The 27,027-nt window shown below is 34.8% G+C and overlaps 1 protein-coding gene across 1 annotated transcript; it reads right to left on the bottom strand.

Annotated features, from left to right (window-relative positions):
* Nucleotides 1-5,135: 5,135 nt before the first annotated feature.
* Nucleotides 5,136-26,414, bottom strand: LOC110700957 (isovaleryl-CoA dehydrogenase, mitochondrial-like). The gene is made up of 15 exons (XM_021878516.1): nucleotides 26,128-26,414; nucleotides 25,778-25,861; nucleotides 24,424-24,481; nucleotides 21,590-21,714; nucleotides 21,467-21,511; nucleotides 20,794-20,842; nucleotides 20,565-20,674; nucleotides 17,788-17,864; nucleotides 16,695-16,745; nucleotides 16,535-16,599; nucleotides 9,640-9,794; nucleotides 9,494-9,534; nucleotides 9,344-9,398; nucleotides 7,879-7,935; nucleotides 5,136-5,733 (listed from the first exon to the last, which is right to left on the bottom strand). The coding sequence occupies exons 1-15, from the start codon at nucleotides 26,239-26,241 to the stop codon at nucleotides 5,587-5,589; spliced, it is 1,233 nt and encodes a 410-aa protein (XP_021734208.1). The 5' UTR covers nucleotides 26,242-26,414; the 3' UTR covers nucleotides 5,136-5,586.
* Nucleotides 26,415-27,027: the final 613 nt, after the last annotated feature.

Below are 27,027 nucleotides of genomic sequence, written 5' to 3'. Positions count from 1 at the left end.
CACGGGACGGAGCTCCGTCTGACGGGAAACAAATCCGTGCGCAGGTGAACCCTTACCGTGGCTCGGTGATTTGAGCAGCTTAAAATAAAAAAAAATGGAGAAGAGGAAGAGCGGAAGTAGCAAGAAAATGGCTGAGATGGTCAAGAGCAGCTTGAATTTACAAACAAAAAAAAAAAACAAAAAAAAAGCATCTTGTTTCCTGTGCGACGGTTTCCGTTACCATGTAACGGTAACATATTAACGTGGCGCACGTGGTCAAGACTGGTCAAAGATGCCAGTTGATTGATTTGCAACCAACAGATTTCCCGTGTCACGGGAATTTGTTCCGCGTGACGGGGATACCTGTCGTGTCATGGGAATCTTGCTCCGTGACACTATGGTCCCGCGCGTGTCCTGCACGTCCCTTGAAGCTGTCAGCGAATATTCCTGGCATTTTGACTAAAATTGCGCAATTTTCCGTACAAATTGGACAGTTAGTAAATTACGCAGAAAATTTTAACTGACGTTAAAGGGTATCAAAATTACTATTTTTCTCCTAGGAAGCGTCAAAGTCAATTTTGTCGATATTTTAAACACCTAATATGGTCGGATAGTCGACTTGAAGGTGTGAATCATCTGTGGCCCACGTTGGGGGATAATCGAACCATCATACACTTACAGTAGTTGTCGGCTTTCCTCAAGCATGGAAAGCGTTATCGGTGGATTTTTCTTCAAGTATAGAAAACCGCCCAGTCGGCTTTCCTCAATCATGGAAAGCGTTATTGGTGGATTTTTCTTCAAGTATAGAAAACCGCCAAATTCCTTTGTTGGCTTTCCTCAAGCATGGAAAGCATTATCGGTAGATTTCTTCAAGCATAGAATGACACCAAATTCATACTTCGACTTTCCTCAGGCATGGAAAGTATCATCCTATAGGTTTCTTCGGACTTAAAAAGCTACCAAATTCCTCAGTCGTCTTTCCTCAGGCATGGAAAGCGTTTCAACAAAACGTCATCCTGTGGATTTCTTCAAGCATAGGAAGTTGCCAAACTCATTTGTCACCGATACACTGGCGTCAGATACGTATTCTATCTTTTTACTCTTTTATCTGTGGAATTAACATTTTTCTGCAGGTATCGGCATATACAGAGTGATTTAGGATCACAGAACGTCTTAAATCATTCTTCGTCCCTATCGACTACTTTGACTATCGTTTTCGAAACTGGCGTTTCTACAAACTCAGTCAAAGTGGGGGCTTCTGTAGACACCTAAAAATGTCTCCCCAAAACCAAACCCGATGATGAACAACTTTTCACCGCCACTGTTGGTCGGGTTTAGTATGTAATCTCGAGAGTGCTTTAAAAATCGTATTTAATTAAATTCATTTTTTTAATAGTACATGGATCGGTCTTGATGTTTAGTCAAAGCATAGTTTTTAATTTTAGCCCAAACCTTTTTTATTTTATTGTTTTATTATTTATTTTGGCCCAAACTTTTTATTTTATTTTCCTTATTTTAGCCCAAATAATAATAAAAATAGAAATGGCCCGAAATTATCAATCGGCACTTAAAATGCTGAATGAAATAAGGGTTAAAAATGCATTTAGACGGGAAAACGGACTAAAAATTCCCGCGTCACGGCAATAGTCCAACGTGTCATGGGAAACAGTCCCGTCTGACGGTGGGATTTCCCGTGACACGGGGGAAATCTGCTGTGACACGGGAGTTTCCGTGTCCGTTCCGCGTAAACCCTTCACGCGTTTTATTCCCCGTACCCTAAAATATTTCCCGCGTCACACAACTGTTCACCGCGTCACGGGAATTTATCCTGTCTGACGGTGGGAATTCCCTTGTCACGGTACACAGTGCCGTATCGCGGGATACTTTTTTAGGGTTTTTATCATTTTAGGGTTCCTTGTGTTCCCTCAGCACATTTTTTCTATAAATACCCCCTCATTTCTAATGTACGGGGCATTAATTAATTCTCTATTTTTTCCCTCTCTTCTATGCTCTAGCCTAAACACTAGCCTACCCTTTTTCTTTCAAATTCCTTCTTCAAGCACTCCAAGGAGTCCGTACTTTACTCGTGGTTCTGTCCTTAAACCAAGGCGTGAAAGGTAGAATTGTTTGAGGGTTTGGCCCCAAATCGACTCTACTTTATTTAATTTAATTTAATTATTGTTCTATTATTATTTCCTTGAAGTTACTAACTCGTTTATTATTTTGTAGTTGCAAGCAAACAGAATCAAAGTAAGAATTATGTTCCTTTTATTTCTATTATTTTTCTAACGATTTTATATTTTTGGAATTATTGTTAAATTGCTTCCAATATTAATGTTTGTTCTATTGTTATTACGATCACTATATTGCATGTTTAAAGGGAATATGTAATTGAAAATCACGCCTAATAAGATAATTTGGACTACCGGTTTAGGTTCCTTTTTAATCTTGTTGCTTAATTCAAGGGATCACAAATATTTTAGAATTATGTGTTGCATTAATATTCAACCAATCTAGCTAAATAATAGTTTGAAGCAAATTGAATATTTTGTTTGTATGTCTTTGAGATCGCAGGAATCACTTTTCAATATAAGAATCGAGTAGAGGTCAATACGGGCGAATGTGACTCCATGACTCACTTCGTACCATCATCCCCGATCCTCCTTTCGTGGTTCCGAACCATATGGAGTTAGTAATCTCATGGATTATGAATGGGGTGTAACCTTCACGGGTCAATCGTTGTTGCCTTCGTTGTCCGTTATTCGTGGTTGCCTTTTTATGATCCGTGAACGGTTTACAAGTTCCTTAAAAAACTTGTTGGCGGCTCCCTACTTTATTTGTCCCTAATCGTTTTATGTCAATTCTCACTTTCTAAGAGTTCCAAGCATATTCACAACATGTTTTAACGTAAGGGCACTTCGAGCGACGCCTACCTGGCCAATTCTGCTAATTCCTACACTAATATTAAGACTCTTTAGTCTATCCATGTGCCAATTCAGTGGAAAAATTCCTCCTTATTTAGGTAGTCTGCCAAGTATACATGTGTTTGTTATATTTTACAAACTATAGTTTATTAGGCTTTTGTACTAAGTTTTGTAGCTAATTATTTTTGTTTTCATTCTTGTAGGTAAAAAGGAGATTGCAAAGCACAAGATATACTAATTTTTTATTATTATTATATTACATAAAATGTATTATTTTTATTTTTCTTTAGAAGAAGGATTAGAGGCCATGACAATTTTTAACCCTGTTTTTGTGCGTGTATGTGAATAATGATCAGTCATATTAAATTCAAATATTTTTGTATGTATTAATATTAATCATCAATTTGAAATTCTATTTCTCCATATTTATTATGTATCATAATTTATATATTGGTGTCAAAAATATACCAAATGTGAAAAATATCATTTAAAATTTTTAGCCACGTGCTAATCAAGCCACGAGCCCACGACAAAGATCATCGATAGTAAATTTTGTGGCCACGTTAAAAATTCTTGACAAACAACTTGTTTAGCCATGATAGTATTAGTGACAACGGATGTTATTAGTCAGAATAGATTTTGTGGCATACAAGCACATTAACAACGATAGTATTTGTGGCTACACTGGTTATTAGCCACAGTATAATTTATTGAAAATTAGTTGTTAGCCTCATTGATATACGTGGAAAAAGAATTTGTTGGTCACGTGAATACCCGTGGCATAAAATTCAAAATTTGCCTCAACATACTTTTTCCCGTAGCGAATTTCTTGCCACGACCTCTTGTGCCTCGGGATTAAATTTAGAATTCCCGTGGCTAAACTGCAAAGCCACAAGAATTATAAACTTGTGTCACGATTTTTCTCGTGGAACAAAGATCAATTTGTTGTAGTGATTATAGTATGTCACACACTCGAGAAAATAATCAATCAAAGCTAATTAAATATTTGAAGCAAGAAAGTTTTTTTTTCCTTTTTGGTTCGAACCACACGCACAAGAGGGAGGAAGGATGGATGTCGCCGCCTTCCACTGGCTGTTGTTTCTGACGAGTGCTGGTGGTGGTCAGTCGGTGGTGGTGGTAGTCGGCCACCCTTCGATGGTGTGTGTCTGTGTTGTGCAAGGTGGGTAAAGGGAGGGGAAATTTTAAGGGGAAAGAAAATAAGAGGAGAGAGAAAGAGAGTTTACCATTGGGTACTCTCTAGCATGAGCGCAAAGTCTAATTTGTTCAAAAGGTGGGTATTTATACTCTCTCTCAAAACCCTCTTAATTAAATTTCCCTTTTCACCCTTAATGATTCTCATTCCCATTCAACTTGGTATTTTGACATTAATAAAATCCTTTTGACTAAAAAACTCTTTTATAAATCCAAAGTTTCCCAAAATTTCTAAATTGAAGAAATAAAATATTTCTAAAACCAAATAAATAAATAAAAAATGAGATTTTAATTAAAATAAAATTTTAAATTATTAAAATACCATAAATAATTCATTTCGAATTATTTAAATTCGTTGTATGATAATTCTTTAAATTAAAATATACATATAAAAATATGGGGTATTACATCGCCGACCGTGGGTGGAGGGGGGCTGGTTTTCTGTCGATTTTTTTTTCATGAATTAAAATCTTATTTTAAAAGATTTAAAAACATTTTCTAAAATCATTGAAATATAGAGACGGACTTGTTTTTGTGACCATGACAATGCCACCTCAATGGGCCCACTTTTCCCTTATGGTGATCAATCTTGCTAGAATTATATCAAACATCTTTCATTTTATTAACTCTCAAGCATAAAAGCATATAGATACACTCCCTCCGTTTTTATTTAAGTGCCCCAATTTGAGTTTGACACTGCATCACTTTGACTATTGATTGTGCTTTATACGTAAGATAAAATGTAATTATTGAGTACTTGCTAGAATCGTCTCCAAACATAGTTTCTAGTTACCAACTTTTTATAATTTATACTTGTTGATAATTAAAGATATTTTTGTCAAAGTTGTACATTAACGTCAGTCAAAATGGGACATTTAAATAACAAAGAGTGGGGGATAGCTCAGGTGGTTAAACAACATCTAGCAAAGTTGTTAAACTATAACAACAACGCACACCTAACTGTAACATCTAATAGAGAGTGAGGGAAAGCTCAAGTGATTAGTACTTCCCTCTAAGAAATCATATGATCAATTCTCTATCACCTGTCTTTTCAGAAATCCCTTATGATACACCAAATTCAACTCAAAACAACCCCTCCCCAACCAAAAAAAAAAAGGAAATTGAAAAGATATTAGTAGATTGCTACCTCAAACAAGGCAACCATGAACTATCAGTTAACATCTTTGGCATTCACAATTAAATCTATATAAAGTGTGCCTCAAAATGAAGGTCCAAAGGAATTGAGCATTTAAAAAGCTCTAAAATGTTGGATTGATATAATTGCACTTATTTGCTTTACAGATTCTATACAGTTTAATCAGTTTCACAGATGTATCGAAAGAGAGCAATGGATGGCAATCTACAGCAGCACGCCTGGTCTAGCAGAGCCCAGTATCTTCACTGTTATGAAGCCTTGCATAGGAACCACAGATAGTTGATTTGGAATCACCCAATAATTATTCTAGAGTGCTCATTGCTCCTTGAACAATTCACGACCGATGATCATTCTCCTTATCTCACTGGTTCCTGCCCCTATTTCATATAATTTTGCATCCCGAAGAAAACGCCCTGTTGGATACTCATTCACGTAACCATTACCTCCAAGACATTGTATGGCCTGCAAAATGCAATAAGGCGTTCAATTACAGTAAATTTATCTGATATGGCTCATGAAGTATTAACCTTAAAAAAAAAATGTTAAAATTAATGTGAAACTTTATCATGGAATGTCCCATGTATAAGCACCAGTAAGATTTTTTAACTAGCAAATATTTCTGTCCTCCATTCCATTTATTAAATTCACATCTCAAGCTTCCCTTATGGAAACTAATACCAAGTCTCGATAGTAGTCACACCTTTTTTCAAAAAACAATTACACAAGTCCTTGTTCTCCTCGTTAAAGTACCAACTCAACCAAAAGCTTAAGTTATGGTTGAAGCCAGGATCGATTATATACTCTATCACGCCCCCTCACATGAGAGCCCTTCGGGCTTGAAATGTGGATGCGGCATGGGAACTTGAAAGTGGGGGTGGATGAGACTTAAACCCGTGACCTTTGTGTCACGTTGGTTCTTGATACCATGTTAAAGGGTCAACTCAACCAAAAGCTTTAACTAATTGTTAAAGCCCAAGATCGAATATATATACTCTATCAATATTGAGTTCAACTTGGTCAGGTGACAAGTGTTATGATTAAAGCAGTCACAAATTTGACCCAACATAACGTGACTAATTAGCTAATTGACTCAATATGATATAAATGAGCATGACCCTCAGCTATTTTGTTATGCACATAGAAAGAAAGGAACATAGAAAAGAAGGCCAAGGAAACAAATCAGTGAAATAAGCAATACTATGTCCTTCAGCTAATTTGAAGAGCACATAGTAAGAAAGGAACTTGCAAATACTAAGGGCTTATCTTGTTCATGTCAAGAAATAAATATCGTTTTTTGTTGCTTAAATATAGTTAGAGTCAATAGTTTACTTAGAGACTCACTTCTTAGTTCATAAATCATGGATAAAATCATAAGTGATTTCACTAGCTTAAAGCTTTGTCACAATCCATTATTTATCAAACAGACTAATAATCATAATCTTCCCAGAGGATAAAAAAATCTATACTTGCTAGGACTAAAAAGGTACGAGGCAAAGTTCTTAGAAATAAGGAAGAAAAATATATTTGTTTATGAAGACTTATTACTAATAACAAACATTAAATATAAATAAAAATATTTTGGGTAAAAGAGCATTTTCAACGAGCTAATTAAGCTAAATCCACCTTTTATAAAAAAACTAAATATGGAGCTTTTTAGACTAGGTGATTAAGAAGTTTGAGAAATTCTTGTAGAATGACATTTTTTTTTTCCTAAACTTGTTATAATCTACATCCCTACCTGCCCAAATACCAATTTCTTTGTTTGTTATTTCATATGCTCTAGTAAGAAAATTCCAAAGTTAATGCTAATTTTACCAAACAATTTATGGTAAACAGCCAATTAAGCTAGTCAAAACATCTAATAAACTAATACAACTGGGTAGTCAAATCAGCAAATGCAACCAGTTCATGGCAAATTACGAAACAAAGCTTTGGCCCACTTATGGGAAATTAAAATGTAATGTGATGGGAGTCATTTAAACCCATGCCTTGGATCAAGAAAATAAAGCATAGAAAGTGTAAGCAATATAGTTTTGAGATTTTTTTTTTTTTTTTTTTACCTAAATCCCTTGCCCCCATGATTCTTAAATTTTTTGCGACCATTTTATTTATGGAATAAATAATACTTCCTCTGTTTTTTAGTTGACAAGTTACTTTTTTTTAAAAAAACAAAAAAGAAAAGAAAGTTATTTTTAGTTACATGTTTCTCTTTTTGATAAGTTTCTTAATGTATGATTCCTATTTTACCCTTACGTAACCAATTTAGATTGGTTTATAGTTTGGTGGGTGAGGGGTATTTATATCTTTAACATATTTGACATACCTTAATGGCTTAGAATGAGTGCCTAAATGAAGTGTGTCAACTAATAATAAACAAAGGAGGTGCAGCATAAATTATTACACGGGCCAGGTTCTGATTTATGTGACCAAAAATATAGGCACATTTTAATATAACCATTATGTCCCCAGCCAATCTTTCAATTGGCAAGAAGGTAATTTTTATACCAATTTGGCTAATTGGCCACAAAATGAAGATTAAGTTAATGTGCAAACAATCAAAATGACACCTAGATGTCCAAAATACAAATACACAAAAGAGCTTTATACCTGCAGTGCAACTTGTGTACCCCTTTCAGCAGCACAGAGAATAACTCCAGCACAGTCCTGCAAGCATTTTAGAAGAAGGGTGAGGAGGCTTGTCACGTGCTTGACTAATTAAGCAAACTGAGAAATTTATAGGTAAGCAAGAAATTGAAAAGAATTAATAGGTGGTGGCAGATGCAGGATGACAAAGAAACAGACATTAAGAAACAGACATTATCAGTGGTCATCGCTTGTAGAAGAAACCAATTGATAGACATGTAGCAGAATAATGACTTGGCATGCCATTGCATGTAAAAGAAAAAGATTCATAAGATGCCTCTGCAACTTCATAGGCATATCTAGAGGCTAGGAAGATGCACTCCTCAACTCCCATAGCATCAAAGCATTCATGTGACAAATCTTACCGCCAGACCGCCAGTGAATATGTTTTAATCAAATTAATTACTAAAGTGTATCATATTTGAAAAAAGATATCACTGTCAGAAAATTATCATGGAAAATGGGGGCAAAAATGTTCTCCGGAAAATCCTTTCAATCTCAATCTATGCATAGATATCCCAACACCAAGGAAACAGCCATAGAACATTCAGATTAGCTGAAAAAATAAGGAAAGCAGAGTAATCACAAAATTTCTAATTCAGCATTTCAGTCTCTCAAAGGCATTAATGCTAGCATTTCAAATTAAAATACTTTTCGATAATTTTTGTCATCTTCTAATGCAAATTGTTAAAAACTACTTTCTGGGGCAGTATAAGAAACTTAGGGGTGTCAAATTTACCAGATTTTTGTACATGGAACCTACCAAAATTATACTTTTCTGTCCCAATATCTGTTACATTTTTAAACCATAGTTGCATAATAGTTTCGATCAACGAAATGAGCCCTTAATTCTTTCATTCACATTTCACAATGATGTCTTTGTATTTTGTACCTATTATTTACTCCCTCCAACCCACCCATAATATAGTGTTGTATTCCATTTTTGGTGTCCCACACTGTTGTGCCTGTTTCTAAAATTTCTATTATTATATCAAATAGTTTTATTATAATACACCAACTTCTTTACCTTTCTCATACAGCCCAACACTTAGCAAGGTTTTTGCGCCAATATTTACTTTTTATACCTTCCTGTATAAAATAACCCTAAATCCCAATATTCATCAAATGTCGTTATTTACCTTTTTTTATTTGTACCTATCCCTATATAATTACAACCTTTACTACATTATTCACCAAAGAGTCCATAAATCAGCACAGTGGTAGACAGTTAGACATGCATAAAATCCTCCTTCAATTCCTGATTAAGGGATGTTATCAGGCTCCCAATAAAGAGGACAAACATAGACTGATGATTATAGTTTCAAATCTTTCAATGAGACATTGAATTGAGTAACAGAAACAAATTGAGAGAGCAGTAAGGTGGACTAACATTAGAAAACAAATCAAGATGCACTATAGATTAACACACCTTTGGGTCAACTTTTCCACCGTCACAGTCTCGTGCAACTGAGTACACATATGACCTGTACAAGGTGCGAGAACAATCAAATTAATTTCTTAAAGACTCTTTCCGCTGTTCATGCAGATGATAAAATCATCAATTTGCTTACAAATTTACCTTGATGATTGCAAGGAAGTATACATGTCAGCAACCTTCCCCTGCATCAGCAAACTAACTGTATTATTTCATTTGCAAGGCTTTCGAGCTGGAAGTTCTAGATCTATCAGAAATTGTCTGAAGGTTTAAGAATGCAAAAAATATACCTGAATGAACTGAAATTCACCGATTGGACGCCCAAACTGTTCCCTCTGCCGAACATAAGGAAGAACAACATCAAGGCAAGCTTGCATAATACCAAGAGGTCCAGCTGACAAAACAAGCCTCTCCAAGTCCAGCCCTGACATCATAACATATACCCCTGGATAAAAGATCAGAGAGCTGTGTTAGCCAGCATGCATGAAAACCTGGGGGCAGAGCTAGGGACATCGAGTCAAACTAAGAAAACTTTTGACTTTATTTTGTTACTAATATAAATACAAAAATTGTTACGTAAGATCTTGTTAAATTTGCTTTAATGTGTGGTATCTAAATATCAACTTTCCATAGTGTGCAATCATATATAATGTAAGATATAATTAGTCAAACATGTGCATTGTAGACTGCAAATTGTGTAAGTGAGAACGCGCACACACACGCGCGTCCAAAAAAAAAAAACAGAAGAGTACTGTATTTTGTGAACCATATATATTGAGGATATATTTCCAAGATACTCACAATACTTGATAGCATTTATATATGGTTATTATGTATATCTTTTGATTGTTTCCTAATTACTAGGTTATCAAGATAAGGTAACTCTACGGTTAGTTTGTAACCTATATATTCTGTTTTGATTGTTCAATGAGAATTAAGCCGAGTTCATAAGTTTCTACATGGTATCGGAGCCAAAACTGGGTTCCTAAATTTTTTTTTTCCTTCACAGTAAACAATGACGGGGGATGACACACCACCACCGCCACCTCCGAAAATCGAAATTAATTCCCCTTTTTACCTTGGTCCACATGATAGGCCGGTTGATTTCATCGCATCACAACACCTAAAGCTTGATAATTTCAATGATTGGTCTCACACAGTTAGAATTGCATTATCGTCTCGCCGGAAGTTTGGGTTTCTTGATAGTAGTATCGTGAGTTTTGCGCCTCCATGTACAGAGGATGATTGGACTACCATCCATTGTATGTTAGTCTCTTGGTTAATGAACACCATAGATCCAAAAGTTAAATCGATGCTCTCTCATTATGATGATGCTAAGAAGTTATGGGATGATTTACATGAACACTTTAGCCTCGTCAATGGTCCGCGTATTCAACAAATCAAGTCCGATATTAGTCGTTGTGAGCAAACTAAAGCAATGTCTGTTGCAGTGCATTATAGCAAGCTTTCGGTTCTATGGGATGAGCTTGATAAACACGAGCCTCTAATTTATTGCAAGTGTGGGAAGTGTACCTGTAATGTAGGACAACAGCATGCCGATCGACGCGATGGAGATCGATTGCAACAATTTTACTTGGTTTATATGCTGAGTATTATGCTCCTTTACGTTCCACTCTTTGTCTCAAGACCCTTTGCCTACATTAAATAGGGCGTATCAACAAATTTCTCAAGAGGAGCGTGTTAGGGGCTTTTCTCGAAACAAAGATGAAACTCCTTCTTCCTCGGCGCTAGGCTTTGCTGCTCAAGCCAATGCAGGGAGAGGTCGTGGAGGGGGAGAGAGGCCAGTGTGTGAGAAGTGCAAGAAGATCGGCCACGAAATTTCAAAGTGTTGGGCGGACAAGACTTGCAATCACTGTAAAAAGAAGGGTCATGAGGAAAGCAGGTGCTATGATCTTCATGGCTGGCGTGATAGTTCGGTTGGGCGTGGTAGAGGGTCGGTGAGAGCTAATGTTGTTCTTGGCTCGGGTTCACATGATGCATCCAGTTCCTCTTCGGGGAAATTGTTTTCTAGTGAACAATGGAAAGCTATTACGGGTATGATGGGTAATGCCACTATTTTTGAAAATCGTTTGAATGGAAAGTTTGATGACACCTCTAGGAACCGAAGCTACTCATCACGTTACAAGAGATATTTCTTGGCTTTTTGACACCAAAAGTTTTGAATATCCCGCAGGTTTGCCGAATGGTGAAATTGTTTTGACTTCTCTTGTTGGTTCTGTGCATTTGGCGGACAAGATTACTCTAAACGAGGTGTTCTATGTCCCTAATTTGAATTGCAACTTACTTTCAGTTACTCAACTTTACGATGAGCTTAATTGTTTTGTCCAATTTAACTCAACTATGTGTGCTATACAGGACCAAACAAAGGAGGTGATTGGAACGGGAGCTAGGAGGGACGGATTGTACTATTTTAGCAAATTGGATCTGGTGCATCGAGTTGGAGCAATTGACACAAGGAATAATTTGGAGTTATGGCATTGTCGTATGGGTCATCCTTTCGAGAAAGTAGTTAAGTTGCTTCTTACAGTTAGTAGTAAAGATAGTTTAGATAAGGGATGTAAAGTATGTATGCGTGCTAAACATGCTAGAGATAAATTTCCTTAGAATTTTTGAAAAAGTTCATTGTGATTTGTGGGTCCCGTATCAACATGTTTTGGCATGCAAAGCTCGGTATTTTTTGACAGTCGTTGATGATTATTCTAGAGTTGTTTGGGTTTATTTGTTGAATGATAAAACTGAGGTGTTTCGTATGTTTTTATCGTTTGTTGCTATGGTAGAATGACAATATTCCCCAAATATTAAAATTGTGCAAAGTGATAATGGTACTGAGTTTAATTGCTTGCATGATTTTTTTTTCCAACCACCGGCAATATTTTTCAAACCTCGTGTGTAGAGGTAAAATTTTGGTATTCGATTTAGATTTTGACCCAAACCAAATCCAAACCGAATTATTTCGGTTTCGAATTTTCCAAACCGAATCCGCACCGAACTAGATTTGAAACCGAACCAATCCAAACCGCAATTTAGAAATCTAATTCGGTTTCAAACCGAAAGCCGAATTTATGTGGTGTTTTTTTAGATTGTTGAAAAAAGTTAATTAAAAACAAAAAAAAAAATTAAAAAAAAAAAAGCCAAATTTATAATTTATAGATATCTACAAACAGATTAGCAAAAATAGAAGTAATACAACTATGATTAATTGATTATCAATAAATTATATGAATTACACCACTAAAATCTACAAGAATACTACGATTTCGGTACTACAATGGTATAACCCCAGAAAAGCCATTGCAACAACTTCGTATGAATCCCGTCGAAATATGAAACTATGAGAGAGGAGATGTTTTTAGAGAGGAAGACATTAACCATTGTTGTAGAGATGAACCGACTCCATATTTTTCATAAGTTACCAAAATTACCAACATGCAACAACACCAACACTCTTACTTTTTCTTTATTTTTCTTTCAACTTTTGACCCCTTCCACTGATTAATCAATGATGATGATGGTAATTCCAATATTTTTTACTCAGAAGTTAAATTTTTTGAGAGTTAAGAGAAGGGGGCGTGAAAGAGAGATAAAGAACAGAGAAGAGATGAAGGAGAGAGAAGGGAGGCGTGAAATAGAAGAGAGAAATGAACATTAGGGTTTTTTTATACTTTATATATAAAAGGTATGGGCTTATGTACAAAGTTAATAATGGACCAATATTTCGGTTCCAATTTCGATTTTCGGTTTTTGGAAGGCCAAAACCGAAATCCACTTCTTCTTTTTTTCAAACCGAAACCAAACCGAATAGGGAAAAAACCGAACCGAATAGTTAATTCGGTTTGGTTTTTGGTTTTTATCCATATCACTTTCATAGTCGTGTGTAGGCGCTCCTCGACAAAACGAGAGGGTTGAGAGAAAACACAAACACATTTTCAGTGTGGCTAGTGCTTTGAGATTTCAAGCAAAATTACCCATTTATTTTTGGAGTGCATCCTTGTCGCGGCTCACCTAATCAATAGAACTCCTACCACTTTACTCCAAAACAAAACTCCATTCGAAATTATTTTTAATAAACCTCCTATGTTTGATGCAATTAGGACGTTTGGATGTTTGTGCTTTTCTCATAATCAGAAAACGAATGGGGATAAATTTGCAAGTAGAAATAGTAAGTGTGTTTTTGTCAAGTACTCTTTTGGGAAGAAAGATAGGAGATTATATGACCTTGAGTCGAAGGTGTTTTTTGTTTCTCGGGATGTTAAATTTGTTGAGGATATATTTCCTTTTGTTTCCCCGGATGTCGCTCGTCAATATTGCTGCTCACTATGTTACTCGGACACGGCAATTTTGCCGTCATATCCGGGTTGATACGACCCGACACGGATCCGAGTATGAAATCCGTTCCGGACATGCCACTTGGCTCTCGGGTACAACATTGTTGTCTTCAAAAGACTTTCATGGAAAAGATCCGTAGAAAAAACCCATAATTTAAGCTCCTGTATACTTTTCCGACGTGGTTGTCTGGCTTTTCCATGGAAGTCGAGCAGTTTTTAGGCTTTTGGCCATATAAAAAGTTTATTATTTTATATAAAAGGAGTAGGTTGGATACAGCTGTATTATTTTAACTTTAACCTCTTGACCTGAACTCACCACTTCTTTAACCATACAAATTGTTTCTCACAATCTATCCCACGTGACCCACCCTTTTCCTATTTTTTTTTTTTAATTTTTTTTTTTTTACTGTCTTTTCATTACTGCTCACATACTATATTATTACTACGGAGTACTGGCTACTCCATACTACTCTACAGTCTACACACGGTAAAAGGTTTATAATTTTGTTTTAATTATTAATATGGGCATATTAATTATTTATATCTAAAAAATTTATTGTCGTATGCCCGTATCCGTACCCGAGTCCAAAGTTAAGACGGTGTCCCTGTGTCCTTGACATATCGAACACTTTGATCCGTACCAATATCGGATACCAGTGTCAATGTAACATAAGCTGCTAATACTTATGGTTCGGATTGGGATGTTCATGATGATTTTATTGAGTATGAATTGTGGGAAGAAAGTGGTGATTCTTTTGAAGTTAATGGTGGGGAGGGTATCACAGAGCGGGCTGCTCGAACTCCCCACGCAACACCAGCGGGCGCTGGCAAGGAAGAACATCAGCCCCTGGTCTGGGGTGGCTGACGACCAGCCCATGGCGTCTGGTACAACCACTGGAATTCCAGAGGCTCGAGGCTCCTGGCGAAGAAGCTAGCGACAATGGCAACACCTTGGTTGATACTCAACAAAGTTCCATGGAATTAATGGGTCGTGGACATCGTGAGAAGTTTCCTTCCGTTAAATTACATGATTTTGTGACTCATTCAGTGTTTGCTAAAATCCGTCTCCCCCTACTCAGTCTTCCACATCCACACCTCCTTCATGTACTCCTTATCCTTTAGCACATTATATAAATTGTGACAATTTTTCTTGCAGCAATAGTAAGTGGAAAAGACCTAAAATCATTCAAAGAAGCTATGAAGTGTGAAGGTTGGCATAAGTCAATGCAAGAGGAAATACTGCTTTAGAGGACAATGGGACTCGGACTCCAGAGCGTCTTCCTCCGGAAAAAAGGCACTAGGGAGTCAATGGGTGTACAAGACAAAATTTTTGTCTAATGGTGACGTTGAGCTTCTCAAGTCACACTAGAATCATCAGCAGGAAGATGCTGATTATAGTGAAACATTTGCTCCAGTAGCCAAGATGACTGCAGTTCGGGCGTTCCTTGCTATTGCGACCTTTAAAAATTGGGAGCTTCATCATATGGATGTTCATAATGCCTTTTTGCACGGTAATCTTAGTGAGGAGGTATATATGAAATTGCCTCCCGGCTTTGAAAGTTCGGATTCTACTCTGGGTTGTCGTTTGAGAAAATCGTTGTATGGCTTGAAGAAACAAGCTATGCGATGTTGGTTTGCCAAGTTAAATTGTTGCTCTAAAATGGTACGGCTTCAAACAGTCTTACTCTGATTGAGTCTGCTTTGCACATTGCAAAGAATCCTGTTTTCATGAACGAACGAAACATATTGAGATTAATTGTCACTTCATTCGAGATGCAATTACCAAAGGCTTAATTTCTCCATCACATGTGTCTACTTCTTCTCAATTAGCAGATATTTTCACAAAGGCTCTTCAGAAGAAGCAGTTTGATCATCTTCAATCCAAGTTGGGGATCTATGACTCTCGTACGCCAACTTGATGGGGGGTATTGAGGATATATTTCCAAGATACTCACAATATTTGGTAGCGTTTATATATGGTTATTATGTATATCTTTTGATTTTTTCCTAATTACTAGGTTACCAAGATAAGGTAACTCTTAGGTTAGTTTGTAACCTATATATTTTATTTTGATTGTTCAATGAGAATTAAGCCGAGTTCATAAGTTTCTACAATATATTGTGGTAACTTGATGTGTGTGCATTTATTTTATGCAATGTGTGTTGTATGTTGTGTGTTTATTGGCACGTCTTCTTTTAGTGGCCCCATGACAATCCACTTGGATTTTTTTCCTTCTGATGAAATTCTATAATAGTGTCTAAGTATTTGATTAGAAAACACATAAGTGGCCTAGAAGTTTGATTTTGAACTTTATAAAAGTAGCCGAGGAGTCAAATTCTTTTTTGATGCAATGTATTAATCACTTTGTGACATTATTATGGTTAACATTCTTATTTTGGCCATTTCAAAATAATGGTTACACTTTGCTTATTCTAATTTAAGATACATGACCCAACTTATTTAATAGAATCTCACCCAACATTTATCCCACTTACAATATTACACTTGACCTAACTTTAGTTCTTCATTTCTTACAATACACTTTACCTATATCTTGTTATTGGACTTTTCCTAATAAATTCCATTTTTCTTCTTTTCTGAGAACATTCCATTTTTTCCATTCATCTCTCCTACTTTCCAATTTTTCTTTGTTTTTGTAAGAAGATCAAGGGTAACCATTGTAGTGAAACGGAAGGAGTACTTTTTAACTTTATAAAGTTTATACACACTTTCATAGGCTTTTTAAAAAGACTTGAGCTGCTCACAACTATGTGAAAAGTAAGAAAACTGCATACACCCTATTTTACAGAACCATAATGCAAAGAGCATCAAACTAACCTTTTCCTTCCTCCCCGAGAACATTTTCCTGAGGCACAAAGCAGTTCTCAAAAACAAGTTCACACCTGCAAGGTATTTAGCAATCCAACACTAAAGTATCAGCACCTCAATACACACGAGATTGAATCATGAGTTTTCAGAAAGTTCACAGAACACATACGTGTCGCTTCCTCGCATTCCCAGTTTGTCCAGTTTTTGGGCTGTGCTAAATCTGCAGTTCATGTAAAAGGGAGAATATATAAATAAACCTCTGGAATAAATGAGACCAAAAATTGTACAATTTAGAAGACTCTATTACCCAGAGCTAGATATATTTCATATTATCTTAATTATCTTGGTGTTTGGCGACATTCTTTAATGCATGCTCAATTACAAAGACTATAGTGGCAGCTAATCCCTCCCCCCAAACACCCATTTTACGTTTACTTGATTTGACTTTCACATTGGCCATCACACAACTTTGAGGTCATAAATATCTTAATTGTCTCTCAAAAAGAATCTAACATAATCCCACATCACTCTTCTTTCTTATATAAATCACAATAGATGGTCAAAGGGTGTGTGATTGTGTGTGTCAAAATGAATAGTGAGTATACCAAAATACCAAATAGAAGTAGATGTACTCCCTCCGTATTTTAGTACTTGCTCCACTTTCCTTTTGCGGCTGTATTTTATTACTTGTTAAATTTCCTTTTTTGAAAACTTTGAACAATATTATACTATTTTTCTCCCCACTAGTGGTCTTCTCATATCATATTTTAATATTTTTCATATTCTATCTCATCCCCACTTATACACACTTTTGTTTTTCATAATTTTTTATTCTTCAACCAACCCCACTTCATATTTTGTACTATTCCTCCTAAAAGTCCGTGTCCGGAGAGAGTAGTTATAAGCAATTAGAAATGGGGAATGGAAAAGATGTTTTTATCAATAGTCACCTCACCAAAGCATGTCAACTTGATCAATGAGATAAATTAAGATAAGGATAATTCAGGTAATAATCTAGCGGTTTCGAATTTAAAGTGACAAGGCAACTAACCTAATGAGCAATAAGATTATAGATGCATCATATATCAATTGGAATTTAAAAATAATAATAAAAAACACTCTCTTTGAAGCATCTGCTGTAATTGCAAGTAAGAGAACGAGGAGACTGGATTAATGCAAAATACAGTCAGATTTTTTTTATGACATCAAGAAAGCAACGGGAACAATTGCCGACTAAAAAATATTTAATTGCAATTTAGTACCCAGGCATTCCCTTTTCGATGATGAATGCTGTAATTCCTTTGGAGTGTTTGGCCATGTCTGTTTTTGCATAGACTACCTGCTCCAACAAGATATCTCATTATCAAAAAAAAAATATGGGGGGAAAAAAAATCAAAGATGAGGCATGAATTTTCAATTATAGGACAAAATGGCTAACATATAAGTCTAGGTCCCCACACAAATTGCCTTCTCGTCTCATTTCTTTTATAGTTTTGGAGGGATTTGTTGGCTTAGTTACACATGTTTGCCAGAGTAAGAAAAAAACAAATCTACAGAAGCTTTTTTTAATTATATGAACTATACCTATTAGCAAAATATAATTCATATGCCATGTAAAAGTAACACTTGCCGTAGTGCAGCTTCAAAAATGTGTTGATTATATCACTTACACAGCATTTCTATTTCAGATACCATCAGTATCCCTAATTCAGTCTCAGCTTTAAAATATGACAAAAATCTTCAGGTCATAGTAGTTGATGACCAGGCCAAGTAGCCAATAATATTATAATTACACAACGCTTTATCAGATCATTTATACGATAACTTAAAAAGATTTGGTTATAAAAAGGAAAAGCAGACATTATCTCACACTATATCGTCTCTTTGTTACATAAAAATATGAGACAGACACAAAATGTTTTTCTGACCAACATTCTAGATACATACTTACAGGCATAATAACTAAATGTACACCTAAAAATGTCTCCCTGACCAAAACTCAATAATAATGAGTAAAGTCTTTCATCACCATTTAGTTTGGATAGAGTGTTGAAATAAAGGAGTACTATATTTTGATCATAAATCCAGTCCATTTCACCTTTCTAGGCCACATTTATTTCTGTGTTAAACCCAAACCATTTATTTTAATTCTTTCTTTTTATTTTTAAGCCCAATTCAATAATTATTCAATTTACACTCGTACAAAACTGGCTAAACAAACTATCCACATCTTAACACGCAAGGAATAAAATAATAATATCCCAGATTTCGCGTTCTTTGGTGCGACACGCCAGATTTATCACGTCATGTTAGCTGCTGATGTGGCGCGACAGTAGTTTTGTTAGGAATGTGTGGAGAAAAGATCTAAGTATAGCATGATGAATATACTAGCTTGCATGTGAAGAGTAGGCATGTAGGTGTAGGAGTAGTTGCTGCGCAAATAACAAGGTTGCATACTTACAGCCAGATCGCAGGAACTCAAGGTGAGCTGAGCTTTGCTCTGTGCGCGACAAAATGTGGCTGACCTGCAGCACACACGCAGAATTCCTTGCGAGGATTCGAACACTGGCTAAACCGAGCTCCTGCGCGCACAGAACCATTTTCCAGCCAGCAGCCCACTCGCAAGAATACTTGCAGTAGATCACAGGCAGCAGGAAGGTCCCCTGCGAGCGCAGCCCGAGAGCAGCCAGGTTGCAGAATGTGGGTATTGGGATTGCTCTGTTTTGCGGCTGCTAGCAATCATTGGGCACGTGGCTTCTTCTCATGCATTAGGTCTTATTTATTACCCTAGACTATATGTATATGGTTTTGCCTCATTATTTTGAGGTATTCACAAAATATTAAACACAAGTGAGGGTTTAAAAGCGGTTTTGTGAGAGGCATTTAAATATCACACTTTTCATGCTTGTAATCATATTTCATTCATCATCTAATATTACTCTATAGTGCAAGGTGGGTTTTTTCTCCCGCTTTTTGGGTTTTCCCACAGCAACATCGTCTCCTTTATCTTTGCTTTAATCTTTCATACTTGTTCTTGGTTGATTGCTTGCTTGTTCATTGTGATTGTGGGTTGATTGCAAATGTTGTTGGCACTCTAAATCCTACCAAGTTTTGTTCAGGCACCAAATTTTCTATCTTTTTCCGATTTTTTTCTTATAAATACCGTAGCCTTTTGAGGATTACGGGCACCATTCTCTGCATACATTCTCTCTAATACTCTAGTTTCTTAATCTTTTATCTCTCTAATGATCCACAATTCCTCCATGAAGTGCTCCTAGACATCTATACTATACCCGAATTTCTATCGGTGGTCCATGGCGTGAAAGGTTGATCATAAACATGCGGGTTCAATCTAAACTTAATTCGATTTAACTTAATTTGATTTAATTTAGTTTAGTTTGATTTATATAGTGTATTGAAGTAAACTAACGATTTATTCATCATTTGTTAGCACAACTTTTAATGACTTATGAAATGATAAGATTCTCTCTCCTATTACATCTTTAACTCTATCAGAGCATTATTTCTTTGTTGAATACAACTAAATCTATGTGATTAATCAAGATTTAATCAAATATGTGAGATAGAGATTGACTGTTCTCTTCAAATTTAGTGATTGTTGAGATGAGTTTTATCCTCTCTGCTATATTTTATTTCCTTGTCTTTCTTCCAAAACCTAGAATTGCATCTTGTAAGGTGAAAAAATTGTATGAACTTTTCGTTCAGGAACAATTTTTCAATGAAAATAACCAGATACATGTAATGAATTACTCTACATTCAACTTATAATCCCGAAATTTACATTCCTGAAATTTGGTAAATGAATTATTATAGCATGTATGTGGCTCAATAAATTAAATAAGAAATTCAGCTCTAATGCGTAACAATTGACACAAAAATACAAATTTAAAAAATGAGCATGTGTGCGGCATGTGCATTAAAAGACACGTGTGAGCACGCTCACACAAAAACAGACATCATTGAGTAAATGGAAAATTGCACTTGATGTTGCATGAGTTGATGAAATAAATGTGCTCACCAGGGTTTGAGCAGTTGGGCCATTTGTGCACCACATTTTGTTCCCATTTAGCACATAGCCACCATCAACACGATCAGCTCTGCACTTCATACCAACAACATCTGAACCAGCTGCAAAAGGATAACATGGAGGAGAGATAAAACTGCATCCGAGTATCTGACTACCATGATGATAACTGAAAAGCATTCCCATCACTCAGGAAAGGAAGGAAAGAGTTCATAAATTATACCATTTGGTTCACTCATTGCCAAAGCTCCAACATGCTCCCCACTGATAAGCTTCAGATGCAGCAAACGTTTAATTTATCAGAACATAGATCCAAGAATAAGACCCTCAGACATTCACATAAACATGAACTAGGTGCAAATCTAATTAGTAATATTTGCGGTTTAGATAGTAGGTTAGGAGAGGTCCCCTATTCCCCTAATCTATCAATAATTGGGCACCAGCTTGGGTGATCCAAGCAGGGAAAATTATCCAAAGTGCATATTAATGACACTCTCACAACCAAAGACATTAACATGCAACTGCATACTGCTTTGACACAGGATCAGTTTCCCCTCCTCCTCCTCTCCCAAAGTCCCAACCTCCATCGACCTTGTCATTTGGCTAAGACAAGCTAATTAAAACATGATGAAGCCACACCTCACATGATTTTGCACATACAAAGTCAAACGCCACTTACACAGTTACACTTCAAAACCTCAGAAACACATGGGTGCATATTAACCTAACATTTCCTTAACGTACTCTGTACTCTCAAGTGGCGAGCAAGCATATGTGTTAATCAATGAAAAAAAAAAATTCAGAACCATAATTTTGATGGTTAAGAATTTCAGATTATAGCTATCAGCAAGTGTAAGCACGTTGATGATAAAAGGCACAACTTAAAAGTGTCATACCTTTGGTAAGTATTTCTTTTTCTGGTCAGGATTCCCATTCCTTGCCTGAAAACAAAACACTTTCCTGACAAAGCAACATAGAAAAGAGAAAGTATACTATTTAAACTCTTGTCTTGGTCTTACCAACTGATTTATACAAAGATTAGAGTGGGCTCCATATGACAGGCCAACTGAACCAGAAGCACGACTGATTTCTTCCATTGCAATACAGTGGTAGAGATATCCAAGGCCAAGTCCACCATATTCCTCTACAAAATAAATAAATGCATAAAAATTTATGGTCATCCCTATCAATATCATGAAAGAGATTAGAGTGACATTAATTCACAATTAAAATTGCTTCAAACAAGCCAATTACAAGAATGGTCAAGAACTTCTATTTAAGAAATGAATTAATAAGTTTTACTAATTAGTTTTATAATAGTTGTTACATTTAGGGAATGAAAGATCATTACTGTGATGTTCCTACCATTATTGCTACTATAGACCAATAGATAATTTAGTTATATACCATGTATAAATGCTTTACTTTATTGCTAACATAAATCTGATAGTTATTGTAAGACAGCTTGACTACTATTATAGGACAGAAAGAGTAAGAAGGTTGAGCCTACATATTATATGCAATAGCATGGAGAACTCTTTGGAAAGTAAAGCACAGTGCAAAGATTAGAAGGTCAGGAAACCAGCAATAATATTGACAGTAATTATGATAGTTGAGCTGGTTGATGCAAAGGCATATAACAAAAAAGGACATGAGATAGACATACATCTTATTTCTGGTTCCTGACACAAGCTGCCAAACTTTATCTCTCTATTTGCAAAGAGGTTGACTCCCTTGGACCAGGACTTATAACTTATATGAAATTAGATTAAAAGTTCACTTATTTCATGTCTAATAAGTTCAGCTCAAATCTAATAAGATAAGATAAATTTTATGAGTTCAGTTCACATAACGTAAGATAAGGGCTAATAATTTCTGATAAGATTTTGTTAGATTTCAGCTATTTGTGAATTAGAAGTTCCTCATCAATGTGGGGTGTTGGATACAATGATATCCGTGTTAATGAAGATTGTATTTTTATTTTTATGTATGTAGTATTGCGGTATGATATAAGATATGAACACCTTTTCGCATATTATATATGTGGTAGTCATGGGCATAGAATAGGGAGTGCAAAGTGCTCCCTAGCACAGGGCCCCGATTATTAAAGGGCCTATATTTTTTTTCAATTCTTACTCAATTTTTTTTAATACTACAACTCTCAAGAGCCTCCTTATTTGTAATGCACAACATACTCCCTCTATTAATCCAAGTTCCCATATTAATTTCTAACACTTTTCATATTCTTCTATCAATTCAAATTAGTATTTTCACAATTACATCAATTCCATTCCATGAAATTATAATGTATATTTCTACATTCCAGAATTTTCGACGTAAAAAAGTTAATTTCAGCCAAATTAAAAATAAACGATTCGTAATCCGTAACAACGGCAAAACATTTCATTTCATAATTATTCTTATCAAGTTGCTAAATATCTTCCCAATATATAATGGTTATCTAATTGTGTATGGCGTAAATAATAGGTTAAAAATTAAAATTTTGTATGTTTTTAAATTATTAAGGGCCCATTTTTTCATTTTAGAACAAGGCCCCCAAAATTATTGCAACGGCCTTGGTGGTAGTTATTTATTTGGATGATTGTAATCATTCATCGTTATTTTAAATGATCGTATCATTTCATTATACTTGCACCTTTTCATATAGATTGTGTTTCTATTTTGGCATTCTTACAAGTTAACTTCCCTTAGTACAAGCTACAATTGCTTCCCATACTGCTCTACAAAATCCTAAGCTCTGCATTAATAGTATTATATGACACATCAAAAGTTCACAACTACAATCAAACCATGGTTAGAGATAGATAAGAAAACAAAAGGTGCTAGAAAACAGGGACATTGCAGCCATATAGGAATTTAAAAAGGTTCAGGTAAATTATGTGAAGAATGAATGACATGAATGCAAATATTACACAGCCCCATACAAAAATTTGAAGCACAACACAAGCTTTCTTGGCATCAAAATATAGTATTGGGACAAGGAAAAAAGATTAATGCTCGTGCTTGGAGCAAGAGACCCACGAGCAGTCAAGCACTAGTGTCAGCACAGTTCAATTGAAAGCCTTCCAGTGTGACATGATAATGAGCAAAAACATATGGACCACATTAAACTGACGTAGAAATTAATATGATCACAACTATCGTTGTTGCATCTCACTCCTCGCAGAGTTTATATAAATGTCATCCACCGACCAACAGTTATCCTTAAACTTATGTACTTAAATCGTGGCATGTATTGACAAAGAAAAACTTCCACTTGAGTGTTGTGATTCAAGTATTTTAAAATATGTTTTCAGCACCTTGGATGGCTTTTGCATTTGCTGCGATTTAAAACTAGTCCAGAGATCTCATGTGAGTGACTATTTACGATACCAATACATGTTACTATTACTAATCCTTGATAGATGGCTCAATCGTCTATAAATAAGAGTACTACCTCCGTTTCATATTATTTGCAACGATTTGACATAAAGTGTGAGTAGTAAGTCTAATAGTTGCGAATAATATTAAATGGAGGTAGTATATCTTGAGTCATAATGTATGTAGCATGAAAGTCAAAATACAGATCATATAATCATAATTAATTGAAATTCATTTAATATGACTAAATTAGCTCATCATCGGTAATCTCATCATGTAAACCCAAACTGAGGGTCTAATTGTTTTAGTTTATATGTCATCGATAGTACTCTTTAGTTTTTCTAATTATACTGTCAAAACACTTTAGTAAACAAGTATATCTAGAATCAACGTTCGACACAATCAAAATTTTTCAAACTCTTTTAAATCAACATAAATCACAAACAAAAAAGATAATAATAAATAAATAAACCTGGTGCCGTAATTCCGTGAAGTTTAAATTCTCCCATGAGATTCCATAGATTCACATCCTACCAGAAAAAAAAATCAGTAATACGGAGCATTATTAGTACATCCTCTATTTTTCATTATAATTGCAACAATTTGGCTTTTATACCATTCACGTAATAATCTGACCAAATATGTATACTTAGGGCATGTTCTCATTGACTGAACTGAACTGAATTGAATATTTTATAAGAGAAGGAAATTAGGAGCTGAACTAAACTGAGATGAGATGAGATGAACTGAATTTCAACGTAAGAGAACAGGTCCTTAATACAAATGTTGTTATATAAATTGTTGTTAAATTAATTTATACATATGTGAAGTATATAAATGTTGTTATATAAATTGTTGTTAAATTAATTTATACATATGTGAAGTATATAAATGATGTTATATAAATTGTTGTTAAATTAATTTATACATATATGAAGTATAATTTTTTAATATTAACCGTCAAAATTGTGTATCGGTAAACATAATAATCAAATTGATGCACTTACAAGAAAACGATGAATTGTTAAAAAAAAATAAATAAATAAATAAATAAATAAATAAAATATCAAAACCAAAAACATTCGTTTGGCGTCAGTGTGGTTTTCTTTTTTTTTTTAAATCATACTTCCTCAGTTTTTAAATACTTGCTCCACTTTCCATTTGGAACCGTTTTTAAATACTTGCTCTATTTCATTATTTCTATTTCATTATTTGAAAATCTATTACAATATTTAATTCATTTTCACATTTTCTCTCCTCCAATTCTCTCAATTAATTTTGTTTTTTACAATTTTTATTCTTCCATATATCCCACTACCTCCATATTTTATTACAAACTCTAATTACTCCTAAAATTCCGCGCATGGAAATGGAGCAAGTATTTAAAAACGGAGGGAGTCGACTTTTAGCACTATTCATCACTCTTATTTGACCATAAATTATGATTTATCCATTAAGCAAAACATAGTCACGTGGCATCTAGTTTGGTTAGATTCGTCCATCAAAATAATTTCACAATATCAATTTTTTTATAATTTTTACTCTTCTACAATAATAGATATATAATATATAATGTTTTTGGGATGCGTAATTTTACCCAATTTTAATAGAACCAAGAAAGTATAATATATAATGAATGAATAAATAATTAATCAAACTTATTAAAATCATGATAATTTTAAAAAGTGAAAACAACATTTCTTGTTTCCTATTTTTGGTGTTTTTTTTTTTAAGAAGTTTTTTTGTTTAAAAAAAACAGCAAACTGAAACAAAAAATGATGTCAAACAAAAATAGAAAAATCAACTCGGAAATAATGGAGACATACCTTAGGAAAGTAACTGGTTTTATCAATTTTCTCTGCATGAGGAGCAATTTTTTCTTGAGCAAATTGGGCAACACTTTCCATGAACTGTAAACATTCCAACAAACCTTTAACATGTTACTAATAAATACTTCATAATCAATATCAAAATTTGAATCAAAATCCAATTTGAATTGAAACCTAAAAAAAAAAAAAAAAAAAAAAAAAAAAAAAAAAAAAAGTTAAATTTTATAATTATTACTCCCTTGTCCCTTCCGATTAAATTAATCTTTTTTTTTTGAAAGGCTATTAATCTAATCGTCCGTTGATAGCGTAATTTGAACTAGTAATGCAACAATAATACCGTGACGAACCTGAATTTGTGTATCATCAAAGAGAAGAGAGGTAGAGAAAGCAGCAGATTGAGTTGAATTCCTGGAAATTAATAACGAAGATAAAGCTCTTCTAATTGCGAATAGCCTCTGCATCTTCAAAGAGAGATGAACTGGTAGAAGGTATAAAAATGGAGTACGTCAAATATAAAATAATTCAAGGAGCAGGAAACTTTGTTATGGAACTGCTGAGAAGAGAAAGCGTGGCCCTGTAAAATATTTAATGGGAGTTGCCGTCTTGAGTATAGGACGATAACCACGATGTATAAAATTATAAATGTATAATATATATTCAATAATTTGTTCATATCCGAACTATAAACATGCTCTTATTCATATTCAAATCCAATTAACAATGTTGCCCATGTGAATTGATATGCATCGTTGGGGGTGGGTTGGAGGCTTTATCCATTTTATTTTACGGGATATTGGGTTTGACCGTATTATAGAATAGCCCGTTTTGTGTTTGGCTAGCTACACTCTATGATCACTTATTAAAAACAAGGTAATCTCTATAATACTGATCGAGACACCCCTTTAACGTTGATGAATTAACTCCTTTAATATTAACCGAGTAATATACTAACAAAGTAACTCCTACAAAGACTGGCCACACAATATAGGCATGTGATAAGTCACATATAAGAATTTGTGATTATAAAATTGAATTTAGATCAGATTACAATGATTTAATACCTAGACTTTTATATCGATTATAAAAAAAAAAATTAATGCATATTAAATACTTTAACAATTCTATAAATCTCTGTAGAATCAGCTCATTGTAGCAATCTCATGCGATAAGATCGAGTATCATTAGATTTCAACACATAAAGTTTTATCATTAGATTTTGTGTTGAAAATATGAGCTCTGAAACCACT

Source organism: Chenopodium quinoa, unplaced genomic scaffold (assembly GCF_001683475.1).
Source record: "Chenopodium quinoa cultivar QQ74 unplaced genomic scaffold, ASM168347v1, whole genome shotgun sequence".
In the NCBI taxonomy this organism is placed as follows: Eukaryota; Viridiplantae; Streptophyta; class Magnoliopsida; order Caryophyllales; family Amaranthaceae; genus Chenopodium; species Chenopodium quinoa.
Note: the sequence above shows the minus strand (reverse complement) of the source record. Positions and strands in the feature narration are given on the sequence as shown.

Coding starts and splice junctions, on each gene's coding strand:
- LOC110700957 (XM_021878516.1), bottom strand. CDS start 26,241: ATGCAGAGGCTATTCGCAATTAGAAGAGCTTTATCTTCGTTATTAATT. Junction 21,715..24,423: donor TCACGGAATTACGGCACCAG/GTTTATTTATTT, acceptor TTTATTTTGTAG/AGGAATATGGTGGACTTGGC. Junction 9,795..16,534: donor TCTCGGGGAGGAAGGAAAAG/GTTAGTTTGATG, acceptor TCTTTTATCCAG/GGGTATATGTTATGATGTCA.